General features: G+C 30.7%; 2 protein-coding genes and 1 non-coding gene across 3 annotated transcripts; all 3 read left to right on the top strand.

Moving 5' to 3' along the window:
- Positions 1-2,149: 2,149 nt before the first annotated feature.
- On the top strand, positions 2,150-4,564 carry LOC104822736 (WAT1-related protein At3g30340). The gene is made up of 6 exons (XM_010554073.1): positions 2,150-2,386; positions 2,509-2,571; positions 2,761-2,877; positions 3,239-3,635; positions 4,012-4,163; positions 4,296-4,564. Exons 1-6 carry the CDS (start codon positions 2,202-2,204, stop codon positions 4,462-4,464), a joined length of 1,083 nt encoding a protein of 360 aa, XP_010552375.1. The 5' UTR covers positions 2,150-2,201; the 3' UTR covers positions 4,465-4,564.
- A 402-nt stretch (positions 4,565-4,966) lies between these two features.
- TRNAD-GUC lies at positions 4,967-5,038 on the top strand. Its single transcript has one exon. It is a non-coding gene; the product is annotated as a tRNA-Asp (tRNA).
- Positions 5,039-5,121: 83 nt separating this feature from the next.
- LOC104822727 (E3 ubiquitin-protein ligase RING1) lies at positions 5,122-5,983 on the top strand. Its single transcript, XM_010554061.2, has one exon. The coding sequence runs from the start codon at positions 5,293-5,295 to the stop codon at positions 5,767-5,769; it is 477 nt and encodes a 158-aa protein (XP_010552363.1). The 5' UTR covers positions 5,122-5,292; the 3' UTR covers positions 5,770-5,983.
- The last annotated feature ends 8,398 nt before the right edge of the window (positions 5,984-14,381 follow it).

Here is a 14,381-nt window from a genome sequence, read left to right as displayed (position 1 = left end):
AAAATATTAATAAATATAAATATTAAATAAAAATAATATAAATATTAAATGAAGATAATAAATAAATATATATATATATATATATATATATTTGTATATCACATTTTTCATTAAAATTTTATAAAAAATATAACTAAAATATATTTAATAAAAATAATAAAATATATTTTTATTTGACTTTTTTTAAGAGTTGAGGATAGAGAGAGGTTTTAGATAATTTTTAGAGTGATAAATTGTTGATGGATTGTGTTTGGAATGTGTTTGGATGTTGAATATATAGAAAAACATTGCAACGCAATTTTTTGCAACGAAATTGCGTTGCAAATCCAATTAGCAACGAAATTTCATTGCAAAAGGCGTGAAAACCAAGCCACAAATTTATTTTAAATTTGCAACGCAATTTCGTTGCTAATTGGAGCAACGAAATTAGCAACGAAATTGCGTTGCAAATCCAATTAGCAACGAAATTGCGTTGCAAATTTATATATTTACTTTTTTACGGTCAAATCATATTAATTATTAAATAATAATTTTTGCAACGAAATTATTGCGTTGCAAAGCGTTGCAAAAGGAAATTCGTTGCTAATCGTTGTTGATTTCAAAGAAATAATTTTGCAACGATTTTGCAACGCTTTGCAACGCAAATATTGCGTTGCAAATTAGCAACGCAAATATTGCGTTGCAAAGCGTTGTTAATTGCAATAAAAAAATTTTGCAACGATTTTGCAACACATTGCAACGAAAAATTGTTAAAGCGTTACAAAATCGTTTTCATTAAAAAACGTTGCAATTTCGTTCTAATTTTGCGAAATGCATTTCGTTGCTAATGACATATTTTTTTGTAGTGTTTGTTCTATTTATTATTTCCACGTAATAGTTAGTTCTCGTAAAACTAAAATTTTGAACAAAAAAAGGCTTCTAACATATTCTTTGTGATGAAATATGCTATTGCTAAGAATATGATCCAACAAAGGCAATAAGCATATACTTCTCATCAAGCAAACGCAATTTGGGAAGAAAAAAAAAGCAGATTAATTTCACATTCCATAAAAACGTAAAGGAAACACATTTAAATAAACAATTGAAATATACTTAGGTTAAGCATCTCATTACAAAAACCTAACACATAGACCCATTTCCATGACAAGATTTGACGCATTGTTCCCTCCTCCATTAACATTACACATATTTGAAAATTCCTCACCATCTTTTTATTATTATTATTTAATTAATATCTCTTTCACATGTTTTTTTTTCAGACAAAAAAAGGAAAGTATTAGATGCCACTCGGTGTGTCGTTTCAGATCTTTTTTTAGATATATTCTTGCAGCGATTAGCTCCAATGGGTGTTTGCGATTTCCTGCAAATTAATTAGATTATGCCAAGTATTAAAACAGAATTAAACTACCTAATATCTTTCTCTTTTCTTTTATTTTGATAACTTTTTAAAACTTCAACATGCATGCATGCTATTTGTCCAAAAAAAAAAATAATTAGTATAACTCTGCAATAATTGAGAACCAAATCCAACATTCAGCATTAGTTTGTACTCGCTCTACCTACACAATATATATATATATATATATATAATTAGACTAAATCACAATTTATGAAAGCATAAATTTTGGCTTAATACAATATTTTTATTTTTTGTTCCAAGATCATGTCTTACAAACAAAGCAAACATTTTGATGAAAAAAATCCTTCTTGCATATATAAAATCATATTTGTTTTGTTGTTACGTATTTCCTTACAAAACCGATTTCCACTTTAATTTTCGCTGACATACCAATAATTTTTTTTTTTGCTAATTACACTTGGAAACTGTGTTATTGGTTAATGACGTCACGTATAATGATGACAGCAATGATCTTTTGGACTAATCATGTCACTTTATTATAACAGTTTACTCCAAAAGAGAAGAAAGATTAAGTAAGTGGTAAAGAACAATGAATGAGTCAAGAAACAAAACGCAACGATATGATTCCGGAATAGATTTGTCCTTTCTCTTCTCCACATTTAGGTCATAAGCCTATATATATATATATCGATATAGGCATTGACATTTATATGTATATAGCACACAACCCCATCAAAATATTTTGTAATCCCATTGAAAACTACATACACGTCGGGGTGCGTGTGTGTATATATATAGGCATTGACATATATATATATATATATAGTTCATATAACGATCGATGAGGTGTGATTCAAAACTGTGGAAAGCTGTGATTATAATGACGATGGTTAACTTCGGGCTTGGCATGGTGAATGTGTTGTTCAAGAAAATGCTTAATGAAGGGATTAATCGTATGGTTGCTACTACGTATAGGTTGATCACCGGCACCGTGTTCTTGGTACCCTTTGCGGTTCTCTTGGAAAGGTACAATATAAAACACGTTACTTCTTTTGATACACGTGTGTCTATATATATATATATATACACACTGTATATATTTATGTGTTAGTTAATGGTCTTCATTTAACTCTAATGTTTTCTTGCAGACAAAACTGGTCGAAGCTCAACACCAATGTCTTGTGCTTGCTCTTCCTAAGTGCCCTTTTGGGGTAAGTTTTTCTTATGGATCCTTATCGTTTGTGGAGATCGTAAAATCGCAAGTTATCTTGAAATCGTCAAAGTTTAATCACGAAAATCGTTGTCTCGAAAAGATGAACCGAGACAATATATAATAAACACGAACGGGCCGAATCTTTCCTACAAAATATCTAAAATGGATTTAACTCCTTTTTTTACAGGACAAGTCTTGTTCAGTATTTCTTTCTTCTTGGACTAGAGTATACGTCCTCGGCTTTCGCCTTAGCCTTTGGCAACATGGTTCCTTCCGTCACTTTCGTGATCGCCCTCGTCTTTAGGTAATAGAAGGCATCTATCTATATACATAGTTTGTTCGTTTGTACCGATCTTTAGAGACTAGCCGTTATTTTTAAGTTCTCTTGTTTCATTGTCTCAAACTAGAATATATCCGACATAATTTATATTTGTCTTAGATGTTACAAGAACTAGAGGCCTTTAATATATTTTGAAATTCTGAAAACATGGTTTGTTATATAGTTGGATTAAGAGAGATATCATGAAGAAAACAAAGTTGCTTAAAAAGTTTATAAGATGAATCTAATTATGTCGATATATGTTATAAACTTATAGGTTATACATACATATTCTTGGATATTCATAGTGTTATATATATATATATATATATGTGTGTGTGTGTAGACAAGAGACGGTGAACATCAAGAACAATGCGGGAAGAGCCAAGGTGATAGGGTCAATGGTCTGCATAAGTGGAGCTTTGTTGTTGACATTTTACAAAGGAACGCAATTAACGGAGAACCTCCAAACGCAAAACGCAATCGCCTCAACCGCTTCCCCTAATGCCGTGCACAAATGGACGCTCGGATCGATCATGCTGATCGTAGCAATAGCCTTGTGGTCATCATGGTTCATAGTCCAGGCGAAAATAAGTCAGAAATTCCCAAGCCAATACACGAGCACGACGATCCTCTCTTTCTTCGGTGCGATCCAGTCTGCTCTATTGAGTTTGATCTCGGAGAGGAGCTTGAAGATGTGGATTCTTAAAGAGAGGTTCCAAATCTTGGCTTTACTTTACTCAGTGAGTATTGAATCTTTTTTTTTTTTTTCTAAATGATTATTTTGATGTGTTTTTTCTTGCAAATAACGCTTGAAAAAACATGACCCCTCAAATATTTTTCATAAGATCTTGAAATATAACGATCCATGTATATAATAGATATCGTAACATTGTATAAAATCTAACCTAAGATTTTCTATTTTATTGTTTTAAGTCCTAATTAACTTCTACAGATTAAGATGTACAGAACGAAGAAACACAAAAAAAAATATGTAACGTTAATATATAGCGCCCTTATATATTATATCATATATGATATAGAAAGTTATATCGAGTTATAAACTCGAAAGATAACATATATTCGTATCGGATTTTTCTGTATGTTCGACGTGAGAAGGGGATAACGGGATCGGGATTGTGCTACGTCGCGATGTCATGGTGTCTACGGCAAAGGGGTCCGGTTTTCACTTCTGCTTTCATCCCATTGATCCAAGTGTTTGCAGCCATCTTTAGCTTCTCCTTTCTTCACGAACAATTTTATTTAGGAAGGTACCTAACACATTCTATATCGTATAGTATAATGCCCATATTATATAGGGTAAATGGACCGACCTATATCCATCTTGGTTATATAATATATGATCTAATGCGATCTTCTTCTTTCCTTTCTCTAATGAAAAGTGTTATAGGATCTCTCGTGGTGATCGTTGGACTTTATATTCTTCTATGGGGCAAGAGCAAGGATAACTCGGAACCTGTAACCAAACAAGGCCAGTTAGCTCGAGGAGTTGATGGTCATGAGACGGTGTTGAAGGAAATCGCCGTAGCCGATTCGGTGTGTGGAAAGTAACAAAAGGAAGTATACGTGTTTGTATTTTAAATCCAGTGAACCGAATTATACATGATTTCGGTGCTGAAAACTTTATTTCAAGCATATGTTAAAATCCGATTTTATAGAATAATAAGCAAAGTTGTTGCAAGGGTTGGAAAACAATATCCGACATTATGTCACCAAAACCCGTCTAGCTCTTAATCTTGTGAAGATGTGAATTTAGATTATACTTAAAAATATTATATTTAATTATTTTTATTAGAGATAAAAATAAGGAAAATAAATGAAATTTTAGAAATTTCTAAAACGTAAACTATCATTTCCGGCAACTCAAACTGGGAGCTGTCATTCTCAAATGAGACCAATGTGAAAGTGTGAAATGGGAGGTAAGTCTCAAATTCAAATCGCGTAAACGTAAATCTATAAAAGCAACGAAAATTTTGTAAATACGATTAAATGATTTTTTTTATAATTTTGGGATTTATATTTGAATTTGATAAATTTTAAACTAAACAAACATGTCGTTGTAGTATAGTGGTGAGTATTCCCGCCTGTCACGCGGGTGACCCGGGTTCGATCCCCGGCAACGGCGTTTAATTTTATATTTTTCAATTTCAATGTCGGTCTGAAATTTCTAACGTGGCAGCAGATTGGAGTCCCTTATCCGAACACGTGGCAGGATCTCTCAACAGCATGAAATAACTACTTTTTTATGGTCCGTAAGTAGAGACATCTCTACCGTACACGTGTCAACAATCCACCGACCTCGTCTCTCCTAAACTATAAAAACGGAGGCGAAATCCCACCAGCAGCGCCAAAAACCATCCACCACAGGAAATCCCATCGATGGCGGAGTTTCATCTTCCCCTTTCCCAAAGCCCTAATTTCACCACCGCCGAAATCGACGGCTCACATTACCCGGCGGAAGATTTTTTGGAAACCGGAGACGAAATCGACGGCGATTACATCGCTTACCTCAATTACTTGGACTCCCGGAGCGATCCCATCGAGACGTACAGCTACTACGACGACGTGTTCAGCGGATTCTTCGGCGTTTTTGCATCTCCTGCAAGGGGATTCAACTCCCCGGCGATGGTTTCGGAGGAGCTCCCGGTAGCGGAGCTGACAACGGAGGAGCTGAGGGAGAGAGATCTGGCGATCTGCGCGGTGTGTTTGGAGGAGTTTGTTGCGAGCGAGAAGCTGAGTGAGCTTCCTTGTGGCCATTACTACCACAAGGAGTGTATTGTACCGAGGCTGATGACTCGGAACACGTGTCCGATTTGCCGGCGCGAGTTGCCGACGGATGCGGCGGAGGAAGGTTGACGTGACAGAACTTTTTTTGTTTTTTTTTTCTTTTCTCCCTCGGCGATGTAATTTTTGTGCGGGAATATGTTATATATTTGTGAAGTGGTGGAGCAAAGTGGGTAGAAAGCCCATAATTGAAGCCCAATCTAAAATAACGGCCCATGTTTATTTAATACAGTTTGATAAACCTTTTTTTGATCATGGAAACAATTTCTATAGATTCTTATCATATTATTATTTTCCCAACGATTTTATATGCTTTGTATTGTCTTCTAGACACAGAGGTGGTCCAATTTGGACACGATTAGTTTTTCTTTGCACAATTTGTACATGACTAACTGCCCAACTGTATATATAAATACACACATATATATAGATGTATATATGTATATAAACGCACATATATATATACACACACGCATTATTAGGGCAGTGCTGTCTAACTATATATACTTCATTGGTTACAGAGAAAAAAAAATACATGCGTGCCAAACCCTTTTTCGGTACGGCGATACCTTTTGGAATGTCAATGGAACTAAGTTGTGTGATTACAATAATAATAATTATAATTTGCATGAAATTTTTATATAATGTTGAGTTGTACGACATCTCTTATGAGTCGACTATCCAAAAATATATGAAGCTTCATATTTAATGGATGATGAAGAAAGCAACAAAAGTACAAGAGAAACATATACAAAAAAATGTCGTAATAAAATATTGGTTATGGATTTGGTCCAAAATTTCAATTCTAACCTTTTTTTTTAATAAGAATTCTAACCCTTTTGCTCCTTGTGTTTCTTACACTAGAAAGGAAAAAACATACCATTTTTTTTGTTTCATACATTGGCACTAAAAGCCAAGATGATGGGGTATTTTGTTTTTTTTTTTATAAATTTATTATTAAAAAAACTATAACAATTCTTTTTTGCTTTTGTGATGTAGGGCTATAGCTATATAGCCATTAGCCACCCACCCTATGTTTTTGTGTTTTGGCCTTTCCCTCCTCTCCAAATCACATTTTGCATGATTTTGTCCCCTTCACAGTTTATTTTGGACCAACTCTTCATCTCCATGTCACTTGTCAATATAACATCCTCATTAAATCCAGTATACTACAATGGGGGAGAGAGAGAGAGAGGATGAAGAGAGATGATAAGGACGAGACAAGAAACAAGTTGTAAAATGTTTAATCGTGTGTATATTCTTAGGGATGCAAGATCTTCAGCTTATATTGGATATTTACTCTATCTCCCCGTTGAAATATATATTAATAAGATCTAGATTATGATGTTACTTTCACATATCTTTCAGTCCTTCCAAATATTTTTAATAATTCCTTTTATTCAGAGATAATAACCTACTCATCTGCAATCTTCAGTACATGCGACTCAGTCTCTAATTCATACGCCTGCATCTCCTCATAGGTGCAAGTTCGGAATATCGCCTGCCTTACAGGTAATCTCACCACCTGTCTTGCAGACACTCACATCCGCTATTGTCGATACGACAACAGGGACTTCCCTCTCTCCACCGCAGAGAGCAATTGATACAATGGTAGACACATCTAACCCAACAGCTCTCCAGTCTGATCTTTGTATCATCTCACCGGAAAGAGCAGCGGGTCATTCTAATGACCAACCGAAATTTACTTTGCCCGATAGCAAAGTTGAAAGTAAGTCGGCATATCAATTTGATAATGAAAATGAGATGATTAAGGAAGCTCAGCGTATCCTTCGTTCAAGATCAATTGCCCAGACTTTCCATGACCCAACTGACTTTACCTTAATCGGTAAAACTCGCAAGGGAAATAAAAAATTTAAGTAGTCCTCTACTTCCGAGAAGCTTTCATTGAGACTAGAGTTCGTAACGAATCAATGCCTTGCTGCGATCAATATGGTTTCAACATTTTGATGGCTATTAATTGTTATATTTGTTTTCTTTAGTATGTCTGAGTTGTTTTTTACCTTTAAACTCTGGATTAAATTCTGGTTGTAAAAGGTTTAAATTAATATACATTTACCGTTAACAAAAAAAAAACATACTCTTCTAACTTATTTTTTGTTATAATTTTTAAAATATAATTTTTTTATCAATTTAATTTATTTTTTAATAAAATTAATTTTAATATTAAAAATCTATTTTAAAAAATATTAATTAGTAAAATCAAATAATATCAAACATAATACTAAACATTTTTTTTGGTAATTTATGTACTTATGTATATGTATGTGTTTGTATGATATGTATGTATATATGCATGTATGTATGTGTGTGTACGCATATATATATATATGTATATGTGTATGTGTATATGTATATATAAATTATATGTATATGTGTGTTTGTATGTATATGTGTGTGTATATATGTGTATGAATTTATATGTATATATATTTTTTGTATGTACGTGTATATATTTGTATATTGTATGTATATGTATGCATATATATATATATATAGATCATAAAGTGATCATTAATCAATGTTCATCCGCTAAATACTCTCTAATTAACGGTTAATCATCTTACCATCACCATTACCAAAGTACATTTATTATATAATTACTTTTACAGTACTGATAATAATAATAATAATATATGTGTGCGTGTAATATATGTGTGCGTGTATTACCAAAGTACACTTTCAAAAGTTGACTCGTATAGGAAAATAATGTATACACTTTCTATTTGTACTGATACCACTAATAATGCTATGGTGGGTACAAAAATGTCCCATAATTCTAGTACTATTGGAATTTACTCAATAAATCATATACTATAACGAAAAACATCAATCCAATTATAATATTATTAATAAGAAAATGTTTTTCTATTATAGATAATGGGAAGAATACATCATAATATATAGCAAAATATAATAGAATATTCTAGGCATAATATCTAGGGTAAATCATAACAATATTAATGATAATATTCTAACAATAATATCTTTCTATATACCCCTCAAGATGAATTATCTATGATGAATTCAATCTTGTTACATAAAAACTGAAAACTGAAATTGTGATCGTATTAAACGAATCATCTTCCATGTGGTGGGGTAGTCCAGACTTGAGTTGGTGTTGTTTGATAACGTTTGAAGAGCTTGAGAGTTGTATTCTCAGAGGCTGATGTGGCACGGATGTGCAGCGCATATGCGCGAGTTGGGTTGCGCGACAATGAGGTCGGCATCGCAAAAAAAATTGCGATGTGTATAGCGGCTAGGCCGGAGAAAAAAAGGAAAAAAAAAAGGCGCAAAAGCGCGACGCATAATGCGTGATAGTCTAGCAGCGGGACAAGAGAAGAAAATAAAAATAAGTGACGCAAATACGTGGATCGACGATCGGAGTTTTCCAATCGAAAGAGGCTAATAGCCATGTTTAAAGAGCTCACAACGGCTAGGGTTGAGATCGATAAACGAACGTCGTCAGAGAAAAAAAAAGTAGCACATCGGCTAGGGTTGACGTCGATAAACGAACATCGTCGTAAAAAAAATAGCACATCGACTAGGGTTGACGGTGATGAACACCGCCGTCGGGGAAAAAAAAAGAAAAAAAAGGCAAAATAAATTTAAAACGATACTCAAGACGATGATACTATTGGATTTAGTATATCGTTGTCATCTTCATCGTCGCTTTCGGATTCGACCAACATTATTGATGAGAAGAGAAAAAAAAAATTAGAGCAAAAACCGAAGCTCTGATATCATAATAGGAAAATGTTTTTCTATTATAGATAATGGGAAGAATACATCATAATATATAGCAAAATATAATAGAATATTCTAGGCATAATATCTAGGATAAATCATAACAATATTAATGATAATATTCTAAGAATAATATCTTCTATAATTATTTGGTAGGATTAATCGACAAGTTTAACATTCGATGTGACATTGTTCGTGATGCGTGAATTCTTTTTTATATTAATTTTATACACGCACATTCAAAATTTTCAGTATTTTATAACATGGATATATCTGGATCTTTCGATCGAACAGAATCCATGCATCTTGAAGTTATTCTTTGAATATATATATATATATATACTTAATGATATTTTTATATTATTAACGAGCTAGTTAATTTAAGTTACTTCATATATATATATATATATATATATATATAATGACAATGTAACACATGGAAAAGACCAATACAGTATTGTCTCCATATTCTATGCTTATCAAACTAATTTCTAGGTTAAAAAAAAATTCTAAGACTTTTATGGACATTACAATTGCAATTTAAATAGAGGCTATTTTGTAATTATGAACTTGAAAGTTATTCTTTTGATGTTCATATGCTTGAGTTAACAGGTTAAATTATAGGTGCGCTAGTAATCAGGCGTGCTCGTTAGTCAATGACCCACCCATGATACTATAATGCGCTCAACATCATCATCATCATACCCATCATAATAATAATAATATTAGTTATTATTTTCGTCGATTATTATTCTGTCATGTATAAAAGTTTATGTATATTTAATAAACATCAATAAAAGTTTAAAAAAGTATTACTAAAGCAATCTATAAGTATTCGGACAATGAATTATTTGCAAGATTTTCACAATGGGTTTTTTTTACTCATTAAATTGTCCACCCTCGCAACTTTTATATTCAGACAATGAAAATGGTTATCACTATGATCATTTCAATTACATATCTTGGTGCTTCAATACTAATAATCATTTTATTATATAAATAAATAAAATGTCGAATATAAAATTAGTTTATGACAGATTCCATTCTATTGTTTGCTTTGGGTGCCAGAATTCAATTTCAATTGTTATTGGAAGACAAGCTATGTCCAAGTACTCTTCCGTGCGAGACCTAAGCCCGTTACTTTAGGGTTTTGTCCTTTTGTCGTAAAGTCAGATTTCCGAAATTACCCTTACCTTTTTGGTTTTGGATAATCGCAACCAACGTCTCAGTATATGGGCATTATGGGAAAATTAATAGCAAATATCTTATGAGGGGAATAAGTGGTAGATTTGATTTGAGTTCAATCATTGCTTTTGATTCAGATGCAACGCAACTGCTGCCACTGGGAGGGAGGGAGAGAGAGAGAGGGAGGAAAACTCGTTGATATCTCTGGAATAAATAACATCGAGTAAATAAATGTCCATAATCATCAATTTTTTTTCTAATCTTAAAAATACAAGAACTTGTTTTCTTCTGGATAACCAGAGTATTTCTGAACTGAAATCCAAACTAATTTTGAGAACAAAAGTAAAACATATGATCGAAATTATGTTCTCTTTTCCTACTTGAGGTTCGAATTCGAGACGAGAGTATGAGACGTTGTTATTAATAAATTGACATTTTTTTTACAAATTTCAAATTTAGTTTTCTAGTGGTTTTGTAAATACCATCTCATTCATTTTTAATTTTTTTTCTAAATTTATTTGTATGGGAACTTTATTAAAAATATTTATTTTTTAGGAAATCTATTTACTTTACTATTATTATTATTGTTGTTGTTGTTATTTTGATATTTAAAAATATTTATTTTTTAAAAATATTATCAAGACATATGATTGAAATTATGCTATTGGAACAAACTGACATTTTGTTTACAAATTTCAAATTTAGTTTCCTGGTGGTTTTTTAAGTACCATCACATTCAATTTTAATTTTTTTTCTAAATTTATTTGTATGGAAACTTTATTAAAAATATTTATTTTTTAGGAAAATCTATTTACTTTACTATTATTATTATTATTATTATTGTTGTTGTTGTTATTGTTGTTGTTATTTTGATATTTAATTTATATCTATTCTAAATTATTAATTTAGTTTTAGAAAAATATTGAAAAATTGGTTTTAAATTTAATTTTATAATTATGTATTACCCAGTTTAGTTTATATTATCCTAGTCGAAATGTCCATTTTATTTGTAATTGAAATATATGAATATTTTGTTGAAAAACGTGAATCAGCGAATCTTTTTCCAATAAAATAGTGATTAAAAAAAACATGAAGTATTAAGCAAATTTCTTAAAATAAATAAATTGAGGAAGAAGAAGTTAACGGATTTTACCGATGATAATTACAAGTGAGGAAAGTTTCTTTTTTGAAGATGAAAAAAAAAACGGTTAAAAGGATTGAAAATTTTAAGGAAAAAAATACAAACTGTTAAAAACTCCAAAGGGTATATTGCAAGTTGTACACAACATGTAAAGTTACGTCAAAAAGCCCAAATGTATAATACTAGGTATTGCACTGTTTATGTCTCCTTTTACAATCTCTCTACTATATATATATATATATATATATATTATCCATATTAAATGGGTTATAATAGTGCGTCATGATATTCGAATGATTTCTAACTTTATGGGTTAACTAACTTAATTTATTCAATATTTAAAAACCTAATTGATCTTCCAATGAAACAACAACTAATTAGAAACCTTTAGAGATCGGATTTTTGGGATGGTAGTTTTCAAATTCGGATATTAAATGTTTTAAATTCATATTGAAAGCATAATTTAATATATCAATTTTATTTTCGTTTATTTGTTAAATGTTAAAAACCTTATTTGTTGTTAGTTCTTTACATAATGTCAACAAGATATTTGAAACATAAATTGAAATTTTATGTTCTTAAATCGTAAAAAAATTATTTTATCGACTACAGAGGCCATATTATTTATGATCAAAGAAGACTTTTTCTATACATTCATATAGATATGTAATGTAAATTAATTACTAACATGAATAAAACCAGAAAATTTATAAAATTATAAAATTATCTTTTTTCTTTTGATAATACAGAAAACGAAATATTTATTCCGTTGGTATATAATAGTATAGTTTTTTTTATGTAAATGCATATAACTTTAACTATCAATAAATATTTTTTTAAAAAGTAGTTAAGATCAATTTTTTAGAATTAAATATAATGCTACTTAATTATTAACTATTTAAAATGTTTGAAGATTTATTTTTTATTTTTGTATAAATGATGGTTTTATCTAATATTGTTCTTTATATGCTTCGTTAGGATGTCATTATTTATTTTCTTTAGTTTTTTTACTGTTGCTCAGAATTTTGTCTTAACATGAAGTTTTTTACTTTAACTTCATGTTGTAGTAGCCTAGTTTTGTGTTTAGTGTTTTTTTTTTTTGAATATTTCTTTAAATCTACAACGTAAAATATTATTAAAAACTCTACAAAATAATTTATTTTACGGATAAAATCTATAATTTAAAAATACGCATATATTGAGTGTGTAGATTATATGATCAATAAACTAGATGTTCGTGATAATGCAAACAAGGGATAATAGTGTTTCTTTTACCCTGATATTATATTTTTTTGGGAATATGACAAAAAACATAAAATTTTTAAAATTGATAAATAAATATATGAACTTCTAATTTTGTATAAAAATATAAAAACTTTAATTTTTTTTCATAAACCTATAAAAATACTAAACTCAATTGCTCAATTGGGTTTTTTGTATGTGTGTGTGTGAAACATTTTAAAGTTTGTTTATTTTTATATAAACTTGCGTGGATTTATACGAAAAAATTCAAAATTTGTGTGTTTTTATACAAAAATTAAAGTTCATATATTTATTTACCAAATTTAAAAAGTTGATTTTTTTTTTTGTGATGCTCCTTTTTTTTTGTAAACTTTCATATATCATTACTGGTATTATGGTAATGCATTTTTATAACGTGGTATTTAATGGTGATATTATATTGGAGGTACATTGAAAGTGAAACACTGTTAATTAGCAATTAATTCATCAGGATTTAAGTGAGTAATTAGGGTTCTCATGTAGTGCAGTTGAATATCATCAGCTCTAAAAGTAAACATCATAAAATCCCATGCTTTGATTTTGTTAGATATTGAAGTGAAAATATGGATTTGATTGTCATTGGAATCTATAAGATTTTGTGAGATTTATTGGAATTTCTTTTTGGAAAAGGAAAAATAAAATGATAGCCAAAGCACATGAGAGAACTAAAGACAAGAAAAGAAACAAGGGTCTTCACTTGTCTCATGACATTTTTGACCATGCAGTCCACTCAACGGGAGAGAGAGAGAGAGAGAGAGAGAGAGAGAGAGAGAGATTGTATGCCACATGACTCGTCTGTGCATGTTGTTGGATTACACGCGCATATATAGAAGAAATGTTATTTTTGTTAACCTAAAATTGTAAAATATGCGGGAACAAATGATTGGTTTCGCTATCCATTTAATTTAAGAACAAAAGATCTCTCTCTTAATTAGTATTATACCTCAATTTTTGTCATTGATTGTCATAACAAAAAAAAGAACGCATGAGAAATAATCAACCAACTTGTTCTATATGCATCATATCGTAAAATAATATATATATATATATATATGTATATTGTAAGAATATCATCTTTATATATTATATTTGTGTAATGATAAGTGTTAGACAGATTAATCAACTTGTGGTTGGTCCGATGAAATCCAATTTGGCCATAAGTAGAAGAAAGAACCAATCTTCAATCCAGCAACTGCTTCGGCGTGCGATTAATAAATTAACAAAGTGATTGACAACTTCTATATATCATCACCACCACTAGTCACCTGATTTTCTTTTAATTACTTTTATATATATATATATATATATATAT

This window comes from Tarenaya hassleriana, unplaced genomic scaffold, assembly GCF_000463585.1.
Source record: "Tarenaya hassleriana unplaced genomic scaffold, ASM46358v1 Cleome1, whole genome shotgun sequence".
Lineage (NCBI taxonomy): Eukaryota > Viridiplantae > Streptophyta > Magnoliopsida > Brassicales > Cleomaceae > Tarenaya > Tarenaya hassleriana.
This window is presented reverse-complemented; position numbering and strand designations above follow the sequence as displayed.

Excerpts from the sequence above, each read along its gene's own strand:
- LOC104822736 (XM_010554073.1), top strand. The coding sequence starts at position 2,202 with ATGAGGTGTGATTCAAAACTGTGGAAAGCTGTGATTATAATGACGATG. Across the intron at positions 2,572-2,760 it reads TTCCTAAGTGCCCTTTTGGG|GACAAGTCTTGTTCAGTATT; the intron begins GTAAGTTTTTCT and ends CTTTTTTTACAG. Across the intron at positions 2,878-3,238 it reads GTGATCGCCCTCGTCTTTAG|ACAAGAGACGGTGAACATCA; the intron begins GTAATAGAAGGC and ends GTGTGTGTGTAG.
- LOC104822727 (XM_010554061.2), top strand. The coding sequence starts at position 5,293 with ATGGCGGAGTTTCATCTTCCCCTTTCCCAAAGCCCTAATTTCACCACC.